The sequence below is a fragment of the Hyaena hyaena genome, unplaced genomic scaffold (genome assembly GCF_003009895.1).
Source record: "Hyaena hyaena isolate Hyena2069 unplaced genomic scaffold, ASM300989v1 scaffold_324, whole genome shotgun sequence".
NCBI lineage: Eukaryota > Metazoa > Chordata > Mammalia > Carnivora > Hyaenidae > Hyaena > Hyaena hyaena.
The window spans coordinates 1,604,317-1,628,162 of record NW_024080955.1 but is presented as its reverse complement, the minus strand read 5'-3'; the positions used below and the strand labels follow the sequence as shown (position 1 = coordinate 1,628,162).

At 33.1% G+C, this 23,846-nt stretch overlaps 1 protein-coding gene across 1 annotated transcript in view; it reads left to right on the top strand.

The window, feature by feature from the left end:
- Positions 1-23,846, top strand: part of TECRL (trans-2,3-enoyl-CoA reductase like) — a 101,463-nt gene that overhangs the window by 7,955 nt on the left and 69,662 nt on the right. Inside the window, exon 2 of the mRNA XM_039248939.1 lies at positions 17,169-17,220. Coding sequence (XP_039104870.1) covers positions 17,169-17,220 — 52 coding nt within the window. The remainder of the gene's footprint in view (positions 1-17,168; positions 17,221-23,846) is intronic.

Here is a 23,846-nt window from a genome sequence, read left to right as displayed (position 1 = left end):
AAGTAGAGAGGCAGGACCAAGTACTCAGTTTTGTTCATTTTAAGTTAGAGATCTCCATGAAATATCCAAGAAGAAATAACTAGTAAGCTTTTGGGTGTGAATGTAGAACTCAGGAAAGTGGTCATGATTCAAAATGTTGACCTGGTAATTAGAAACCTATAAGTGATCTTTGCAGCCATTACCGTATAGAACAAAATTTCAAAACAACAATAAAATGAATAAAGGAAGGAACCAACTATAGAAGCCTGAGGAATTCAAATATGTAAAGATGTTAAATAAACAGAAATTTGAAAAGGAAAATAAGAGAAGTTTCCAAAAGGACAGGAGAAAGGTAACCCTTTCATCATAGAAGCCCAGGAAAGAAGTATTTGAGTGAGAAGGGAAAAATCAATATATGTGATTAAAAAACACAAAGAAATACTACAAGTATTCCTTGTATTAAGTCATATAGTGTTCATTGTTTAATTAGATCACTTTAGATACAGTGATTTGGGGGATAATCCAGTCTAGAGTGGGGATGACAGTCAATGGATAACAAGAAATTGGAGTTTCCTAGAAGAGCTTTCTTTGATAGGCAGCAACAGTCTTGAAAAACTTAAGTGTTTCAAACTCTTCATTCTTCAACTTTATATTAACTCCTAGGTAGTCCGATTCACATATTTTGGGTTATTGTTTACCCCTTCTTTATTACTCCATTTCCAGCAATCTATACTACTCACCAATCCCAAAATAATATTCTAATTTCCATTCTATGAGTTTGGGTAAGATCTGATTCCTCTGCCTGGAGTGTTCTGGTACAGTCTTCTGTCTAATTCACAACCATTCCTCATGATCAAACTGAAATGATAACTTCTTTGTGTGCCACTTATGATCTATAAGCCGATGTGTTATTTGTCCCAGAAACAGTTGATTGAAATTTCCACTATATAAGTTATATAGTCTAGTCATTGTAAATGAGCATTGTAAGGGAGCTTAACAACTTTAAAGAGTAATTTTGTGTTTTCTCAATCAAATAATGTTTAAATGAAAATTGTAATTAATTCACCAGTATTTCATTTTTTAGCAATTTATTTTCATTGTATTTTATCATAGAATTTTTAAAGAAGTGATGTTGTATCTTACATAGTTTGGAAGCATTGAACTAGAGACCATGGGAATGACCTAAATGCTATTATACAATAAATATGCCTTGGATGCAAAATTAGTACATGTCATATCAAGGTTCGTCTTGGATCTCATCCTAAAATCTATAGGTTCCTGACAGGCAAGATAAAATAATAATGCTTAAACATTTGCATTATAAATATAGAACAAAAATTATAGCTGAAATGACATGTTTTTAGATCAATGAAAGTGAATAAACATGTTGTCCTTGGAAATATAAAGATAGGATGAAAAAAATGTTAACTACTAGGGAAAAAATATTATGAGAGGAGTATAATGTTATTAAAAGAAATCCCATTTCCTATTAAGTCAAGGCTGAATTAAGAAAGTTAAATTTAGAAACACATGTTTAAAATAGTACCTAAGATTTAGATACCAGTCTATGGAAAGAATCTAATGACAATTGACCTTTGAACAATTTGTGGGTAGGAGTCACTGACCCCCATGCTTTTAAACATCCATGTTTAACTTTTAGCTTCCCCAAAACTTAAGTACTAATAGCCTACTGTTGACTGGAAGCATTAGTGATAACATAGTCTATTAACACATATTTTGTATATTATATATATGATAAACAGTATTTGCAAAATAATGTAAGCTAGATAAAATAAAATATTATTAATAAAATCACAAGGCAAGAAAATATATTTACAGCACTATACTGTAAAAAATCTGTGAATAATTAGACCCACACAGTTCAAACCCATGTTATTCAAAGGTTAAATGTATACCCAAGAGAGACATGTTATTCAAATCAGACAAATAGTTACTTTATGAGTAGCTACCATACTTTAGATTACTTGGGGTTGGAAATTAAACATATTTCCATATCCTGATATACATGAGTCAAACTGGAAAGATGGATTATACATTTGAAACAAATTATAACATGGTGAATAGCATATGGGAGTTTAACACAAATTATACTAAGGTGGCTAGGGAAAGGATACTTTTTCATCTGATAGAGGCTTAAGCATGAGGATGAGAAATAAAGTAAAGTGACTGGAAGGAGTCACCCAAAAGGATTTGTATGTATATATAAATATATATATATCATGATTAATATATAATATTAATATATTAATATATATTACAATTAATTAGCATGAGTGGGCTAGAAAGAACATCCCAGGAAGAATTAATATATTAAAAGTATCCCAATCTCAGATTTCAAGATATACTACAAAGCTGTTGTAGTCAAAACAGTAAGGTAATGGCACAAAAATAAACACAGATCAATGGAGCTGAACAGAGATCCCAGAAATAAGCCGATGACTAAATGATCAATTAATCAAGGACAAAGGAAGCAAGAATGTACAATGATGAAAAGATAGTCTTTTCAATAAACGTTTTGGAAAAACTGAACAGCTACATGCAGATTAATGAAATTGGACCATGTTCTCACACAGACACAAAAACAAACTCAAAATGGATTGAAGACCTAAACGTAAAATCTGAAAGCACAAAACTCTTAGAAGAAAACATGGGCAGTAAACTCCTGGACATTGACCTTACCACCTTTTGGTTCTGTCTTCTCAGGCAAGGGAAGCAATTAGGACTGTACCAAACAAAAAAGCTTTTGCACTGTGGAGGAAACCATCAACAAAACAAAAAGGCAACTTACTGAATGGAAGAAAATACATACAAATAAGATATCAAAGAAAGGGTTAATATTCAAATACGTAAAGAACTCCTACAACTCAATAACATAAAGCAAATAATCTGATTAAAAACGGTCAGAAGACCTAAATAGGCATTTTTCCAAAGAAGCCATACTGATAGCCAACAAACACATGAATATACGTTCAACATCAGCAATCATCAGAGAAATGAAAATCAAAATCACAGTAAGATATCACCTCAAACCAGTCAGAATGACTAGTATCAATAAGACAAGAAATAACAAATGTTGATGAGATATGGAAAAAAGGAAACCCTCATGCATTAATTGTGGGAATTTAAACTGGTGCACCCACTGTAGAAAATAGAAATACCATATGATCCAATAATTCTGCTATGGGGTATTTACCCAGAAGAAAACAGAAACACTGTTTTAAAAAAATGCTCTCCTATGTTTATTGCAGCATTATTTACAATAGCCAAGATCAGGAAGTGTCCATGAATAGATGAATGGATAAAGAAGATGTCGTACACACACACACACATACACACACTGAACTCAGCCATGAAAAAGAATGAAATCTTGACATATGCCCAAACATGAAGCTAGAGACTATTATGCTGAATGAAGTAAGTGAGATGAAGACAAATACCATGTGACTTCATTTATAAGAGGAGCCTAAAAAGAAAACAAACAGAAACAAACTCATAAATTCATAGAACAAATGTAGTTGACAGAAGGGAGGGGGATGGGCAAAACAGATGAAGAGGTTAAGATGTACAGACGTCTACTTATAAAATAAATAAGTCATAGGGATGAAAAGCACAGCATAAGGAATATAGCTAATAATATTCTAATAACAATATTATTGTATGGTGACAACTAGTATCTATGCTTACTGTAGTAAGCATTTCATAATATATATAAAGTGTCCAAATATTATGCTGTACACCAGAAACTTCAATTTATATATACATTACTAAACAATAGTGTGAATGGTATACATAGAGCATCCAAGGAAGAAGAATTAGCATATCAAAGGCGAAGAAGCAGAAAATAACAAGCCTTTTGGCCTACTGTAATTAAGTCCATGATGTGTTGTTACAGAATGGAGCAAATTGAGACTAGATGGTGTGGTTGGGACTGATGGTAGAGTCCTAAATGACTTCCTAGCATCTGGACTTTTTATTTTCATTCAAATCAAGGGGTAATATTTGCCTTTCAGCAAATTAAATATGGTAACAATGCGGAAGATAGAATGGACAGTAGAGAGCCTGAAGACAGTAAAACTGAGAAACAAATCTCTTTTTAAGTTTATTTAGAGAGAGAGAGAGCAGGTATGCAGGAGAGAGCAGGGAATAGTCAGAGAGAGAGGGAGAAAGAAAATCCCAAGCAGGTCTCATGCTGTCAGCACAGAGCCTAACATGTGCACTGGATCCCAGGAACCATGAGATCATGACCTGAGCCGAAACCAGGAGTTGATCACTTAACCGACTGAGCCACACAGGCGCCCCAAGAAAAATCTTTTGGGAACCTATTCAGGACTGCCACATTTAGGTGACAATGTAGTATCAAGGGCTTTGCTTAGGTTTTGAAGGTACTCAGCCACCTCTCACACTTAACCAGCTTGTGACATATGGCAATGTCCTTTTTTTCTTTCCTCTTAAATTATATTTAGATGAGTTATCTTACTGGAGTCACCTGAACAAATACCATCATCTAGTAGGGATTTGTGTAAGGAAATGCTTATGGCCTTGAATAAAGCAGAACATTGCTAACAAACTGAAATCCACAAATGTAATAATAATATAAAAATTGGGGGGCACTAGGGTGGATCAGTAGGTTAAGTGTCCGACTCTCGGTTTTGTCTTAGCTCATGATCTCATACTTCATGATTTCATGCCCCAAATGGGACTTCAAACTAACAGCACAGACCTGCCTGGGATTCTCTCTCTCTCTCTCTCTCTGCCTTTCCTCTGCTTGCTCCCTGACTCTCTCTCAAAATAAATAAATAAAATTTTTAAAATAATAATATAAAATTGTTCACATCTTTTTACTATATTAAAAAACTATAAAGGAAGGTTTAACAAAATTTTCACACTGTAATAAAAGTATTGAAGTTATTTTTTTGTTTTTGTGTGTATATAACTCATATTTGGAGAGTATGTAAAATAATTCAAATAAAATATAAATCATTGGACACACTTGAAACTTTAATAAATATATATACATATATTTCTAATTTAAATTTTACTGGACAACACCTTTTATGTAACAAATCAGAATAACTATGCAGTAAATAATCAAATGTGGTTATAGTCCATGTAGTTTAGACAAATGTACGCATCTGATACAATAAAATTGGATGTGATATTATAGATAAATGGAAAATGATATTCCATAACTATTTTATTTCACTGTTTTATTTCAGTTAAGCTTAGTTTAACAGAGATTTTGCTGTTTGAACTTGTAATGAATCAAAGCAATGTTCTGAATATAAACCTGCTATGAATTTGTCATATTAACCCATGTTAAGTGGAGCACAGGGTGCCAGATGATCAGCCAAGGTTCAACAACAGACCACAAGAGATATGAAAACAGAGCATTTTGTTACCCACAGGTTCTGGAGAAGGAATCCAGCAGGCTTCAAGGAGCCACATGGGAAGGTGAGGGAAGACAGGGTGCAGACAGAGAGAGACAGGACCTAAGGCACATGCCTTTATATGACCTGTGAGTGGAGTGCAAGGGGGTTCCTGGACTAAGGCCAAATTAGTCAATTCAAACCAAAAGAGGGGGGTTTTTGTAAGCCCCAAGGAAGTCTTATCTGATAGGCACATAAAGAGAAGTTATTGGGAAACAAGGGACAGTGTTGTTCCCAAGGGCTGCTGTGAAAGTCCTATCAGAGTGTATGTTTACCTCTGACTGAGGGCTGCTATCCTGGGCATGTCCTTGTCTAAGAGGCTAGTGTCAGGTTAAGGTCACTGCAGGCATCTTGGTCAAAGAAAACAGATGCCAAAGCAGCAATAGCATGGGGTAGCTTGGCTAAACTCTTGCCGAAACCTACAGGTGAGCATAATATATTAGTTCTCACAAAGTTCATGATGAAGGAATTCTTAGTTCTTTCATGATCGAACAGTTCAAACAGCAACAACAAATATATATATATATATATATATATATATATATATATATATATATATATATATATAAAGGTTATGCTTACATAATGTTTCTGGGAAATAGCTTTGGTATTTGGTGTGATTTTCTTTGATTCTTTTTTTAAAGACATTATATTTTAGGCATGTACCTTGTCCAGATTAACATTTTACTGGTACTTCTGGGTGGCCTGATAAAGAGCTATTAAAATCATTACTTACCTCGTTGCTGTGATCTTATTGTTACTTGAACGTAATGTATTTTATTTCTCCTTTTATAGTACTTAGTGCTCAGAATTATCTAGCAACAACCCTCTTTCTTGTATTATTACTCATAACATTAATATTTAACAAATGAGCAGTAATTTAAGGCAACGTTAGGAAATAAACATTCCACTTTTTGTTTTGTTTTTTAGTCATCTAAAGGCTTCAGGGAAAGAAGTCTGAAGGTGCAGTGTCACAGACAGTGAAAACTAATATTGATATCATATAAAGCCTTTTAATATCTTCACAACACATATTTTTGCTTCTTAACAACATAGAATATAGGTTTGATGAAATTTATGTATTTGCTAGAATCAGACTAAGGACAGAATATAAGTTCCTTGCAGTCTCAAATTATAAAAAGTGAGTAATCTTAGATTTCTCTATGCTTACATTACATCTTACCTGCTGCTGTGAAAACTATGCTGTTTGCATGACTACATGATCAAAGGTTTGGAGAAGCAACCATTGTTTGAAGGTAATATTACTATTAAATTTTGTTCAATGGATGATCAAGTTCCTATAAGAATATCTTGCAAGGGTATAATCCTAGAATTTCACCTGCTTTTCTCTTCCCTCCATCCTTCTTTCTTTCCTTCTTCCCTGTTTTTTTTTTTTTTTTATTTTATATATGTTGAAGAATATCAATCTTCCACTGTCATAAACCTTAGGAACAGCAGCATGAAAACCAAATCAAACCAAACAAAATACGTTCCTTCCTCTTCAGATGTTCGCTGTAATTTGATGGATAATCACATGTAAATAGTCCAAAACAAGATAATATAACACAGGTCAAAATAGAGGAATGAACAAGGTGCTGACTGAGTCCAAAGAGATGTTCTTTTTTTACTGCAGAAATTGAAAGCGGCTTTAGAAACCTCCTCCAGTTATAAGCAGTCCTGGCACACTGACGGATCATCCCGAGGATATCTCTAACAGTAAAGGGCAGTCTCCTAAAGTGGAAATTATCTCCTCTAAATGCCTTATATACGCAGCTTTTCAGGCTTTAACAGAAGGAATACAGCTATAGAGACACCTCTGGAGAATTTAAGAAGGAGGGCAAAGATGAATTCTCTACTCACTTAAGAGTTTCAAATGTGCAAACTTTTTGAGCTTTGTAACATTAGTATGTTAGATTTTATTACTGGATTTTCAAACTGACAGTCATCAAATAATTTCCAATCCCTAGTGATCTACTGGGATTCAACTAAGTAACCTGAGCCCACCAGTCACCATATAAAGCCTATGAATGTCACACTCATTTATTTTCCTATGAGAAGTTAGTTCCCTTTTAGAAAGATTTATTGTAAACTGTCTACTACATCTACATATAGAATATTTTATTTGAGAATTGATCTTACTTTTAAGTCAAGAATGCTGTTCCTCTGTCTTCGTATAAACTTATCTTTTTAGCATCATTCTGTGCAAGGTGTAAATTAATTATCACCTGTCTTTTTTTATTGTGGTTTAAATTTTCTTATTACACATTTTCACTGCCTCCAAAATAGACATTTAATATTACTTCATGTTTGGGTGGTTCTGACTTTGCAATTATTGGTTATTTGATTTCTAAAAATAAAAATATAATGTAATTAGTAATTTCTTTTAGGGAAACGTATGATGAATTATTGGCTATGCAACTGAGTTTCTCAATACTGGTCCATGTGCCTTTGAATAATATTTTTATTATCTGTTTCTCATTAGCTTTATTTAATAAAGTCCATTTATAACCTTAATTAAAAACTTTAACATAGAATCCTGAGACATTCAGAAGAATGTTACTTCTTTGATACAGATAGGAAAATTTCAAAAAGCTTTCACTGTAAATTCCTGAGAAACCGCTTTTGCCTTAAGATCTATTTTATGCAGAATTATTTTAACTAGACATTGTAAGAAGAACATAAGCAGTAAGAACAGCCACAAACCTTGAGCTCTTGATTACTGAAATAAAATCTGCTACATTTCAAAATGGGAAGAACAAATCAAGTGCTCCTTTTTTTACAACTATAAAAAATAGATCCATAAATGTACTTATTTGTTTTTACTTTCAATCAGCATTTCTGGCATTACATAGGCATACTGTCTTCATAGGCCTTTGTTGGTAGTAGAATTCCTATAACTTAACAGCCCACGTATGTCATAATTTAAGTATGTAAGTACAATTTCAGTAAAATGCCTAATTTTCAATCTAGTTCTTTTTGGGTCTGTACTGTGCTATAACAGACAGAAATCTGGACTAACAGCTTAGCTTTGCTTCTGCACACAACGACACAATATCCCTTCTGCCAGATTATATCTCTCCTAATTACCCACATCATCCACCATTGCATCCATCCTCAGAGGAACGACCAACACGTGGAGAACTATCATACATAATGCATGGGTGACGGAACGTGCTATTTTTTTTCAGACGGGTCCCTGCTGTTGCCTCATGGTTATTCATTTGGGAGGCTGAAGACACCAACACTTAGCAAGTGATTGCAAGATGATCAAAATGTCTCTATCAGTAGAGAATTCATATGTGGAGCTAATTCTTTAATGAGCTGACAGAGGAAGTTTCACCTTGCACAGTTTATCAATCTGCTTCATTTCTCTAGAATTTCTCCCTATTTGTACTACATTCAAGCAATCAGTAAATCATTTTATTCTATACAAAATAGATTTCCCCTCTGAACTTTACTGTCCTACTTCAAATCATCGTCACTTCTAACATGCAGACTGATCTACATGGGTCTTCACGAAACTCCCACAATATATGTAGCAAAACAGCAAATATACTATATTTGGTACCACCTATAGTTATAGTCTGTACATGTTCCACAGTATCACTTAATTTTTTTAAATTATCATTTTAATTGTCACCTAAAGTCTGTCCAATGTACAGACGCCGGATCGATTCTTTTAGGAGTTATATCATGTCACTCCTCTGATGAAAACCCTCCAACGGCTACATATATCACTCAGAAGAAAATCCAGGCTACTCTTCCATGTTTGTAAAGGCTATTCATTATCTCCCCACTGTCATCTCTCTCCAGTCACCATGCTATCCCTAACTCACTCTGCTCTAAACACATTGGCCTACTTGCTGTTTCTCAAGTACTCTTGATGTAGTGATCCCTCAGAGTGTGTGTCCCTGATGTTACCTCTGTCTGAAAGAATCTTTTTCAAGCTGTCTGCATAGTTTGCTTTGTAGCTTAGGTCTTTGCTCATATCTTTACCTCCCTATCAGAATTATGTTTCTTCTTTCCATCATTCTGAACTTTTACCTCCTTTATATTGTTTTCTTAGAACTTACTCCCCTCAATGCATTATATTACATATGCATTTATTGTCTGCATTTATTGTATACATTTCTTATATGCATTTATTTATTGTCTGTCTCATTTCTTGAATATTAGTTACAATTAAATATTAATTCAGTGTGTGCCTTTGTGCCATGGTATTTTAGAAAGTATATTGAGGTATATGACTGCTTATATTTAACCCAGTTTTGCTTCTTATTGGCTGTGACAAGACACAAATCTCTTCTTTATTATTTTTTTTAATGTTTACTTATTTTTGAGAGAGAGAGAGAGACAACACAAGTAGGGGAGGGGCAGCAAGAGATGAAGACACAGAATCTGAAGCAGGCTCTGAGTTGTCAGCACAGAGCCCAATATGGGGCTTGAACTCATGAGCCGTGAGATCATGGCCTAAGTTAAAGTAAGACACTTTACTAACTGAGCCTCCCAGGCACCCCTAGAACACAGATCTCTTAACATTTGAGTGCATCAGTCTCCTCTCTGTCAACTAGGGATAACAGTACCTAACTCTGGGTTGTTAGGAGCTTAAATGAGCAACTGTTTAGAAAAGTACCTCGTATATATAAGACACTATGTAAGTGCTAGCTATTATTTTAAAACAGAACTAGAGAGAGAAGGAGAGGTAGTTTTTACCCTCTGGGAAAGACAGAAAAGTTACTCATGCATAGTTGGTGTTCAATTTATAGTTTTGAATGAAACAACAAACTCCACACATATTTACCATACCGTATTTGTTGTTAGCTTGGATCCTTTCTTTATTGTGCTTTGTATTTTACATTAATAAAATACAAATGTGATTTGCACTTGTATAATTGATAATGATTGACTTTTATATAATTAACAGTAATAAATATCTAAGATATAATGCTTGGAATAAATATGAACTGCAATACCTGACAGTGAAGACTTTCTCAAGTTTTTTATTTACCCAGATTAGTAAATTTATCAGTTGTATAACTTTAGGAAGACATTCATATTTATTTTTATGAAAGTCTGTGTTGGGGCACATGGGTGGCTTAGCAGTTTGACTATCCAACTCTTTACTTCAGCTCAGGTCATGATCTCACTGTTCTTGGAATGGAGCCCCAATGGGATCTGCACTAAGAATGCACAGCGGGCCTGCTTTAGATTCTCTCCCCCTCTTCCTCCCTCTCTCTCTTTCTCTCTGTCTCTGCCTCTGTCCCTGGCCACATGCACTTGTAAAAACTCACTCTCTAAAAAATAAAAATTCTCAGTGTCATTTACTTCATAAGGTTGTTTATGATGATCCAGTGCCTACCTGTATAGGCCTGAAAGTAGAGCCTTTAGTGCAAATACTCACTACCTTCTCCTCCAGCCCCTACCTTCACCTTTTTTACCCCCTTCCACTAGGTGGTGTCCATGGTGAAGAATAAGGTTTGAACCAGGCTATTTGCATTCAAAATCCATTCTTGTAACTTGTTAGCTGTGTCACTCAGATAAATTACTTATCCACTCTGAATCACAATTTTCTTATGTGCAAAATGAAAATAATAGTATTATATCTTAAGCCAGAAGGATGGTGTTTGAATTAAATTATTTAATAAAGGTAAAGGTCTTGGAATTGTGTTGGACTCTTATTGAGCATTTGTTGATGTTACTTATGACCGCTAGCATTATTCTTAATGGTTTTCAATGCTGTTTCTCCATTGCATATTAATTTAAAACAAAAATGAGATGAAGGGTTTAATTACAATATAGCACTAGCTAGCAAACACACTTCAGTGATGAAAAAATGGTAATTTATATGAAACTAATAGATGATAGAATAACAAGTGGTATATATTGAAATTGAAATGACCTAAATTCTAGGTTTCAATAACATTCAGTTGCTTTGAGGTCCATAGCAGCTGTATTACGACACTTTATGTCCAGGAGAGAAGTAGTAGAACTACTGGCCATATTATACTTTTTAATCCCAATTTTTCTGGTGGATTTAATGATAACATTTTGTGTACACTTAAAATTGTCTTCACTGGGATTGTAAATGATATGGTTGCCTTTTCTACACTTAACCCTTAGGGAGGTGTGCTCTAAAAGCCTATATCCTATACAAGTTCTTTTGAAAGAAACTGATGAGTTATTTTTTTTAAAAAAATACTAGCTAGCTGTACAATAATGGGGAGAAGGGTGCTGTTAGAACGTCTGCCTTGGAAATAAACAATGTTCTATACGACATTGGCTTCTTCAGTGTAGATCCCAGATTGAGGAAAATGCACAGTAGATCTATCAGCTGGTCATAGTTGCTACTACTTTATACCATGAGGAACAGAGGCTAAGCTGCTTGCCATATTCAGTCGAAAAGAAATAGATAGATACATGAGGACATGGTGTATTTTGTAAGGGACAGAGGGCCAAATATTTGATGACCAGAAAGGTAAATTCTGGTAATCGTTAGTGTTGTTTAACAAGAATTGTGCTCATTCTCACACAAGAAATAGGTAAAATTAAATTTACCTACTTCTTTGAAGTAACTTATTTTGTGCTGTGAAATGAAGGTGAAAAGGCATGCATTTATTTCTTGAGGGAAGCTTTCAGAACATAATCTAATTTCATCATTTTATTTTTTGGTAACTTCTGCCTTCGAAATAAGCAATGTTCCATATGATGTCGGTTTTATCAATGTGGATCCCAGAGTGAGGCAAATGCATAGTGGATCCATCAGCTGGTCTATGATGTACATGCAGTGTGTGTGAAAAACAAGCATGTGTTGTTCTAAACCACTTTTTGTGGTGCAACCTATTTTGAAAAGTGCATTCAATAAAACTTGAATTAATATGAGTAAATCTTTTTAAAAAGATAATTTAAATAATAAAAATCATTTCTTGATTTTGTCAGTTCTTTATTAAAGCTCCTTTTATCATTAGAAAAACTTACAATAAAGACAAGGGGAGAGAACAGTTTTCTATGTCATTGTCATTTTTTTCTGCTTCCATTTAAAACTGTAAGGCGGGACTATATAAAACTTAAAAAAAATCTGCACCACAAGGGAAATCATCAAAATGAAAAGGCAATGTATGTAATGGAAGAAAATATTTGCAAACCACACATCCAATTAAGGATGTTTATTTACAAAATATACAAGTAAATCATACCATTCAAAGCAAAAGATCAAATAACCCAAAGTAAAAATGGGCAAAGGAGCTAAAAACAGATATTTTTTCCAAAGAAAACATACACACTGTCAACAGACACATGAAAAGATGCCCATCATCACTAATTATCAGGCAAATCTAAATTAAAACCACAATTAGACATCATCTCGCAACTGTTACAATGGATGTCTTCAAAAACACAAAAAACAATGAGTGTTGGCCAGGATGTGGAGTAAAGGGAAGCCTGTACACTGTTGGTGGGAATGTAAATCAGTATAGCCCTCATGGAAGACAATATGGAGGCTCCTCAAGAAATTATAATGGGAACTATCATATGATCCACTCATCCAATTTTGGGGTATATATTTTAAAAAACCCAGCACACTCATTATCTCAAAGAGATAACCTGCACTCCTATATTTATTGCAACATTATTCACAACAGCCAAGTTTGGAAATAACCTAAGTGTTTATCAACAGTTGAATGAAAAAAGAAAGTGTGATATATATCAAATATTCCATTATATCATATATATGATATATATATGATATAATGGAATATTTTTTTAGGAACCAAAAAGGGAAATTTTGTGATTTACAATAGTATGGATAAAGCTGAAGGGCATTATGCCAAGTTATATAAGCCAGACAGAGAAAGACAAATACTGCATGGTATTACTTTATATATATAGAGTTTTAAAAAATGAACTCATAGAAACAGTAGAAAAGTAGTTGCCAGGAGCTGGGGGGTAAGGGAAATGAGGAGAGATTGGTAAAAGGCTACAAAATTTCAGTTATGAGATGAATAAAGTCAGAGAATCTATTATATAACCTGAGGACTATAGCTGATGACTCTGTATCATGTAATTGAAATTTGCTAAAAGAGTAGAACTTAAATGTCCTCAGTAAAGACAAAAAAAAGTGAGCTGATACATGTGTTAATGAACTCAGTGGGGTAAATTCTTTAACAATATACAAGTATATCAAATCATTATTTGGTACATTTTAAGTATCTTACTATTTAATCTGTCAATTATACCTCAATCAAGCTGAAACGTTTTAAATTAAAATTTTGTATTTTACTTATAATCTGAAGATTACTAATTAGTAAAATATTTGTTTACCCTAAAAACTCCCTGTCCACTCTGAGTAAAATATATGCAATCTATGAAAGTACCTATTCCATTTACTAATGTAAAAACCTTCTGACAGAAATGCTTAAAGGCATATTTTTCACTTTCCTGAATTAACCAATCTAAAAAATGATTCTCTAGGCTAGTATTCTTTCTTGTGTCTCAAAAACCAGGAATGGAAAGCTCATGTCATTTAGCAACCCTGCACTGGGTATCGTGTGTGTGTGTGTGTGTGTGTGTGTGTGTGTGTGTGTGTGTATGTGTGTGTGTATTTTCATGTGGTGGTATCTATTCATTTCGAGTCAATTTATCCTTTATTCTATTTTTCTGTGTCTTTACCATTGGACACATTTCTTTTCTAAACAAAGTTACTGACAATTTTTCGTTTGCACATTGCAATTACAGTCAAATGAATTTCAAAGGGGTTGTTATGTTTCCTTTCCCTTAATTTTCATTTCTTTAAGCAGGAAAGACAATATTCTGAAGACATCTGTTCTTTTCAAGGAGTTCCTGAGAAAGTAACTAAAATATAGTTCTAAAAAGTAGCAATAGTACAAAAAGAGGTTTTTTGTGTGTGTGAAATAATGCAGTACCTTTGTAGGGGGCAAATTCAAAAAAATCCTAGATTTCACTTGAATATGAAAAGCTTTTTCTAACTAAGTCCATCAATTTAAAATTCTTGGATAAAGGAATAAGGACCCCAAACTCAATCACGATCACTTGAAATTCAAAAGTAAATTTTTCATTCAACTAACAAATACCATTTACCTTGTCTACTTAATATTTTAAGATTAATTTCCTCTAATGAGAAATAAACATTAATGAAGGGAATTTCAGGATTTCAGATGTCAGAATACTTATGTGTCCCATCTGCACAATTAATTGTGATTTATAAAACTGAATAAATTATCGTGATGATAGTTTGTCCTTTTTAAGAGGTATTAAAACTGGCTAAAAAGTAGACATTATTATGAATAAACTTCCTGATGAAGCTACAGAGACATGAGTTTTAGTAATCAGAAAGTCTTATGTGCTCTGTTAATTATCATCTTTTCCTCTCTTCGTGCTCTGAGAGCAACTGAAGGACTGGAGGAGTTGATCAAGCACAGTCTTGTGGCTAATTGAGCATTGCTGTCTGAATCATTTAATAGTTAATTATTTTTTTCCTTCTGTATTTGACTAAAATTGCTCCAGACAGGGCAGTTCTCAAGGATTTATTCAAAATCAGCATTTTTCTAACATGTGAAAGTCAAATGCAATTTTTAAAATTGAAAAGTAAATTACAAACTTGGTTAAAAGCTTGCAAAAAAAAAAATCCATTTCCATAGGTAGGTTTCCTTCAGGATAATATAATCTTAGTCTCAAAAATTTGCAAATTCAGAGAAAAAATGCACATGTTGAATTAGAAGATGTTTATTTAAATTATTCTACTTGAAGTAAAGCATATAGGTTTCCATAGAAATCTACTTGGGATAGATTTCATACCAAATTAAAAACCTTCTATTTGGGGGACACCTGGGTAGCTCAGCCAGTTGAGCCTCTGACTCTTGGTTTCAACTCAGGTCATGATCTCACCGTTTGTTTCCTGGGTTTGAGCCCAACGTCAGGCTCTGGGCTGGCAGAACCTGCTTGGGATTCTTATCTCCATGTCTCTCTCTGTCCCTCCCTCGGTTACCCTGTCTCTGTCTCTCTCAATATAAATAAATAAACTTAAAAAAAACCCTTCTGTTTTTATATTACTTTATACTCACAGCTTTATTTTTTATTTCAAAAAAGTGAGTTAAACTTTATTATATGCTATATGGTGCACTAAATGTTGAAACACAGACTAAAATAACATCAGGTCATTCTCCTCAAAGACTTGGTGGGTTGTTGGAACAATCAGCACATAAACACAGGATCATACTTCATAAAGTTATAGCAGAGCAACAGCAAACTTTAATTGTGGAGTTATTGATCATGAAAGTTATTTGCTTTTCCATATTAAATGGCCCTTGTGGTGGACAAGTATTTGTGACTCTAGAAAATAGTATATGGATTTTAGGCATCCTTACCAGAGGAACCCAGGAAACTGTGAGATAAAACAATCAAAGCTCCATGTTTTATAAAATGTAATTCAAATATAAAAGTTAAATTTTCAAAATTAAAATGAAATATAATATATTCACTTATATAAGTATATGTTTCCCTCTCTAAAAACTGATTTACAAATATTTTCTACGATCTTCCAAGCAAGAGTAATGCTATAAACTATTTGAAATTTTCATACTCACAGCTTCTGTAAGAGCTTTTGTTATATATAGCATATCCAAAATGGGAATTAATATCAACATTCAGTGATTAAATCTTGCTTTTTAATTTAGTAGATCATATATGTAGAAGAAATCAGAAAAAAGTCCTATGAATAGTATAGTAAACCCTTGATTATAGGTATATTAATCAGAGTAGAATATGGTAAAATAAATTCATTCATTGTTATATTTTCAATATTTAGTTAAATATTAAATATGATATAATGTTAATAAAAACTGCCTGGGGTATTATTATGTGCCACTCTTAATACACTTTTATTTTTCACTTTACCTCCCAAAACAATTAAAGACTTTAATGCAGAAATAAATCATGAATACAATATTCCAAATGTGTTTAGAGAAAGGAAATATACTGTCTTGTATGATCATGAATATGTCCTTGTCCTTTGCTATAGACTTTGAACTATTTTGGGTTTTTTCATAAGGGACCAGACGTAGAGGGGAATTTCAGTTTGCATGTTTGATCTGAACTAAGTCAGACAGTCAAAAAAATGTTGTGATGGCTTGAGGTGTTTAAATAGAACTCTCATCCTCATGAATTGTGCATTTCTGATGAATCCAAATAATATATCTAGCGTGAATTTAGATGGATCTAGAGCAATTTTGGATGGAGGTTTTAATAACATAACTAATGAGGGGGCTTGGATAGGATATTTTTTTCTGATGACATGCTGAAGTAACATTTCCTTCTTTGTCCACATACATCACTTTTATATGCTGAAGTCTTCCACTATATACCTTTTTACCTTCTCTCTATCTTGTTTATTTACTCATATTTTAATTGGGATTCTCATCAGTTTGGGAGCCAGATTTTGAATATCATGGGCAGAGAAGATTAAAATATATATTTTTGAGATAAACACTTAGATAAACTCATATAATAACATGATTATTGCTATGTGCAAAAATAAAATTTTAGGAAAAGGCATACTGATCCAAGATCTCAAAGCTGTCAAAGAAGTAGTGACTAAAAAGCCAAACAAAACAAACTAGTTATTTTATAATAATTTTATACTTTACTAAAGTGTGCTTTCTTCTCAAATATATGTCAAAGAAATAGATACTTTTTTTCCTATAATTCTATATATTTTCTTTTCCTTTTTAGGTGACTCAAACATCTACTATTCATGATGTTAAACAAAAATTCCACAAAGCATGTAAGTTTTATATATAATTTAGAATTTATGCTACATTTTTCTCAATTTGGTTCAAATGTATCTGTAAAAATAAATTCAATGTTATGATGGAAATAGTTATGGAAACCATGATTTTACATGAAATTTAGAAGTAATATGGTAAATATCTCTTGACTCTGAGCATTTTCATATCTAACTCTCTTATACACAATATTTTAGCTTTTCACAAAATTATTTTCTCTTTTATATTTGAACATTTTTAGTATAACAAGAAACACTCTATATGTAAGAAGTATTAATTGATATGAAGTTTTTTATTTATCTGTAAACAAAATACTAAGCACAACTTTTACTGAGTGTTTTTATTTTTTTATTTTTTTTTTAAATGTTTTATTTATTTCTAGGAGAGAGAGAGAGAGACAGCGTGAGCAGGGGAGGGTCAGAGAGAGAGAGAGTCACAGACTGAAACAGGCTCCAGTCTCCGAGCTGGCAGTCAGCACAGAGCCTGACGCGGGGCTCGAACCCACGAACCACGAGATCATGACCTAAGCGAAAGTCGGATGCTTAACCGACTAAGCCACCCAGGCGCCCCTACTGAGTGTTTTTATATTGGTCAAATCTATTTTACAAAAGAATTCTTTATACAATAAATTAAAATTATACTATGTAATTTTATTAATAGCTAAATTTATCCCATTAAGAGGTTTCATTATTACTGGAAATATTCATATGAGGTTTGTTTAAATTCAATTTTTTAAACCTTTCCCATAAAGTTTACTCACTCATAAAATAAACATAGTGAATGTGTCTATATTTACTAGAAGGCACTTTTTATATACTTCAATTTCAATGAAGTTTTAGATTCATAGCAAAACTAAGCAGAAAATACTCAGAGTTCTTATATACCCCCTGCTGTCACATACAGTTTCCCCTATCAACTTTCATATCAGAGCAGGACATTGGTTACAATCGATGAGCTTACGCTGACACATTATGTCCAGAGTCGAGGGCTTATATTAAAGTTTACCCTTGGTGTTGTACATTGTATAGTTTTTGCTAGTGATCATTTTCGATTTCTTATATTTAGTGGAACACTAGTTCTTTGCTGAAAATATTCTTAAAGCTTAGTATTTAATGCTTTAAACTATTTAAATATATCTTAGAGTAAAATAGGTAGAATTTCTATTTTTTTATTTAAAAAATGTTTAATATTTATTTATTATTGAGAGAGAGACACACACACAGAGTGCGAGTAGGAGAGGGTCATAGAGAGAGGGAGACACAGAATCTGAAGCAGGCTTCAGGGTCTGTGTTGTCAGCACAGAGCCCAACGCGGGGCCAAACTCACAAACTGTGAGACTATGACCTAAGCCCAAGTCGGCCACTTTAACCAACTGAGCCACCCAGGCACCCCCCAAAACAGGTAGAATTTTAGAAAAAGCATATACACTATGGAACAGAATTATTTGAAATATGTTTAACCTGTTAAAAATTCTTCAAGAACGTAAGTTTTAATATTCACCACAAAGACATGTAAGATTTGAATATGCAGAAATAAAGCCAGAAAAGCATTATGGTAAGGAAAAGGGAACAAGAGAAGTGCCAAGATTTGTCATGGAATTAATTTTCTAACTTTTAGCATGATAAAATTCCCTGTATATTTATGCTACTACTTCTAAATTATTGAAAATTTTTTCAAACTCCAAATTTGTGCTTTATCACATACATATGTTAGCCATGCTATCCTATTATTTACACAAGTATTTCTTTATATATTAATGAACTTGTTTTGAGTTATCCCTATCTTCACATAAAATATGGACCTCAAACTACTAATTGAATTGTCACCGTTGGAAAGACTTAGACTAAACTTATCTAATAAGATGGTTTCAGAAAGTTTAGATTGTTAACAGTGAGTGAGAAAACATTTGAAAATGATGTTACTATAGTGTAGAAAGTTGAAAGAAAAATGATTGTATTTAAATTAATAGTAACAACATAATAAATATATGGTTTCTCTTAGTGTATGGAAATGAAGAAATGAACCAAAGGCTATTGCATGTGTGGAAGCAATATGCACTTACCTTGATTACTATCCTCTGATTACTTTTATGAGTCTGTAATATATAGACATATTTAACAAGAAATTCATTTTACAAGAAATGTTAAAATTTTTGAACCAGAAGTTCTGTATTTATGTGGTCCAGAGCCTGTTTCTAGTAATAAGTGAAGTTAAGTAGTTTATGAAAAATCTTAGAAATGTCCAGCATCAGAACTGGATAATTAAAAATATGACAATAATGTGATTAGTTTTAATAGCTATATCAAGACTTAAGGATTTCTTGATGAGTAATATTTTACTCATTTTCCTAAGCATAGTTCTAATCTTTAATAACTTTATGTAAACTGTGACCTTTTCACTTTTTAAAAATTCCTGTTAATATGAAAAGTATACCCATCACTTAAAAATTAATATTCAGTAATCTGCACTAATTATACTATATTTTATGTAGCCAACATGAAAAAATGCTCAACCTCACTAATTATGAAGACAATGTAAATTAAAACCACAATGTCAGCACCTCTTATCTCCCAGAATGGCTATTATCAAAAAGACAAGAAATAAAAAGTGTTGGTGAGGATTTAGAGAAAAGGGAACCCTCATGCACTGTTGGTGGGAATGAAAATTGGTGCAGCAACTGTGGAAAATAGTATGGAGGTTCTGCGAAAAATTAAAAATAGAAATACCATGTGATCCAACAATTCTCCTGGTGGGTATTAATCTAAATATAACAAAAGTGCTAATTCAAAAAGATAAATGCACGCCTATGTTTACACGGCTTTATTTATAATAGCCAAGATATGAGAGCCTAAGTGTCCACCTAAGTATCTATCAGTAGATGATGGATAGAAAAGCTATGCCACACACACACACACACACACACACACACACACACACACACTCACTGGAATTTTCATCAGCCATTAAAAAAGAATATCTGTTCGTAACAGTGGTCTATTTATCTCTGGGTAGACCTAGGGAGTATTACGCTAAGTGAAATAAGTAAGACAAAGACAAATACCATATGATTTCAGCATATGATTCACTTTAAAATCTAAAAACCAAAACAAATAAATAGACAAACCAAAACAGGAGACTCATAAATACAGAAAACAAACTGACCATTCTTACAAGGAAGGGGTTAGAGGCATAGAATACATAAGTGAAAGAGATTAAGAGGTGCGATCTTATACTTATGAAATAAATAAGACATGGGGATGTGGTGTACAAGATAGGGACTAGTCAATAATATTGTAAAAACATTGTATGGTGACAGACAGTAATTTTATATATTGTGGTGATTATTTCATAATATATATAGGTTTTGAGTCACTATGTTGTACACCTGAAACTTATATAATATTATGTGTCAATCACACTGCAATAAAAAAGAAATATAATATTCAGGCAATTTGGATTCATTATACTCTATTTCAAAAAGGTATTGGTCTTCAAGTTTTACAAAGCACAAAAACACAATTTTTTGCTGTATTACATTATAGAGAATTATGTTAGTCAATTAAATTGGACATTGTGTTTAATATATTTACCAAATATTAAAGGGCAAGCAAAATGTGTTGCTAACACTAACAATTTTACAATGCTAAAAATGAAACAAAGAAAGTTATATGTTGATTGCCTTAATATTTTACGTTTAGCATATTAAAATTTTTTTAATGTTTATTTATTTTGAGAGACAGAGCTTGAGTCAGGAGAGGAAGAGACAGAATGAGACACAGAATCTGAAGCAGGCTCCAGGCTCTGAGTGGTCCTCAGGGAGCATGATGAGGGGCTTGCCATACTGTGAGATCATGACCTGAGCCAAAGTCGGACACTTACCAGCTGAGCCACCCAGGCGCCCTTATTTAGCATATTTAAAACCCAATAACATTGAATGCCTTATTTTCATAAATATATTCAAATGATAATAATCTTATATATGTGACTACAATTGTTAGATTTTTTCAAACTCACTTCTTTACTTCCTGACACGGAATAAATTTTTTATTATGACACTTCTGATGCTGTTTATTTTCAGGCCCTGCAGTTATAACAGGAATTGCTAATCGTGTAAGAAAAAACACGACTCATCAGAGGACTGGGTTTCCTGAGGGGAGAGTTCTCCTCATATGTTTTTTATCTCTATTCTCTTTTCTCTTCGGTGTTTTGACTGATCTTGATTTCTAGTCTCCCTATTATTTTTCTTTGTGTCAGCTTTATCTTTTTCTTAGTTCTACTTTAAAATTTTATTTACTGTGATTTTTCCCCTGTATATGACTATTTTTTCCTCTCCCAGGGTTTCTAATTTCTTAGTTTTGCTTTATTATAAGAATTATCTTTTAGATTACCTTGGAGACTTCATGGCCCTCAGACTGGTGAAAGAAATAGAATAGGGAGAAAACTAATGAAAATATTAGCAGCAAGGTAAGAGGAAAAGAGGATGGCTTCATGAAAAAGTGATTCTGATAAAGCTTTTAATGATATATATCCACACACACAGATATCTATTTCTTAATGCATGAAAATTCATGAAATGCCTCAGCTGCAATACTCCACTAGTCTTTCTTTACCTCCACACATTTCTTTATTCACATTTGTTACTATTGTTCTTGCTTGTATCTTGAAGCATCTCCTATAGAGTCTCAAAGATCATCGTGCTCAGTCCCTATATGTCATGCTCTACTTTCATATTCTCACGAAGGTTGTGCAGAAGAATTAAACCTTGTGGTTAAACCCAAATTGAAAACTTAAGAATCATTCAAGGTCCAAGTGCCACTCTGACTAAAACTATGTGAATATTTTCTAAGATTTCAAAGGATTAAAAACAACTCTCCATGTTAAAACAAAACAAAACAAAACAAAATAAAACTCTTCCATACTCTATCTGAGTAGCATTACCTTACTTCGTATTACTCAATTCAACTCAATTCCATGATTTCTTTGTTTTAAATTAAATTTAATTCTCTCTTGGGGTACAATATGACTTTATTTGAATAACTGTTAATATTTTGGAATATAATAGAACTACAAAAAGCCACAGCCAACTGTGTGTATACTAATTTAAATCTGTAATGATGTATTCCATATTGTACATCTAATCAATTGACAATGAAAATGTTTGCCAGAATAACAATTAAATCCAGTGGAAAAATTCTACCTGAATGCTACAAATTATTTTGTTATGTTTTAATATACTCAAAATTATTTAAGTTCTTATAGTCTAGACCTCCATAGAAGAAGGATGGATGCAATAGTTAGTGTGGATAAAATAGAAGATATATTAAAAATAACTTAAAGATTTTTCAAAGCAAATGTATTTTGGAACTGTATCGTTACCTGTCTTAGGAAAGAAGCCAAGGAATCTAAACAGAAATTGGAAAATGTCATTGCCATACAAAGTTGTATAAAGGTAGGATTTCATCTAAATAGATTAAAAAAAATTTTTTTTTCAAAATTTAAAAAACTATTACTGGTTTGTAGTTAAAGGTGACTCGTGACCCCAATAAGATAAGGTACTCTGAAAGCTATTACAACATTATGCATAATCTCTAAAAAGAAACTGCCCATCAACAACTTACTGTCAGTGATGACTTCTATGATTATTTGGTGGAGGTAAATACCATAATTACAATTAAGAGGGATGAGACAAAAACTCTCTAAAAATCTAATATACAAGGGAAGCCATTTTAGATTTCTTTCAAAGTCAATATGACTGTATATAAACTTTGTTTAAAAAAGCCTGATTTATGGCCCACCAAGCATACATTGTCCACTTGTTTTGTAAATGAGTAGCCTAAAGGAAACCCATCTTGTCCTTAAGATATCAATCAATCCTCCTACTCTCTGCATTCCTTGATGTTAACACTTGTGATTCCTCCGTATATGTTAATTTATAATCTTCGGAGCTTTTACAATTGTAAAAAGTATGTAACTGTGAAAATACTTCAAAACTTTCTTCCCGATGAAAAGCCCGTTTCCCAGGCCTCTATTCTAACTTAGGGCAAATAAAGCTCTTATATACTTAGAGACTATTAAACAATCGTTCATTTTGCGTTGACAAAACCAGTTTTAAAGTTGGATGAGATATAAAATTCAATGAATATTGGAAGAATAACGAATGAGATCCAATCTTTTTCTTTAAAATAGTTCATTGTCAAGTTGGTTTCCATATAGCACCCAGCGCTCATCCCCACAATTGCCCTCCTCCGTGTCCATCATCCCCCTCCCCCCCATCAGCCCTCAGTTTGTTCTCAGCATTCAAGAGTCTCTCATGGTTTGCCTCCCTCCCTCTCACCCACTTATTTCCCGTTCTCCCCCAGGTCCTCTGCTAAGTTCCTCCTAATCCTCCTAGATGTGCAAACATATGGTATCTGTCCTTCTCCCCCTGTCTTATTTCGCTCAGCATAACACCCTCAAGGTCCATCCATGTTGCTACACATGGCCAGATTTCATTCTTTCTCATTGCCATGTAGTATTCCATGGTATAGATAAACCACATCTTCTTGATCCATTCTTCCATTGATGGACATTTAGGCTCCTTCCATGTTTTGGCTATTGTTGAGAGTGCTGCTATGAACATTGGGGT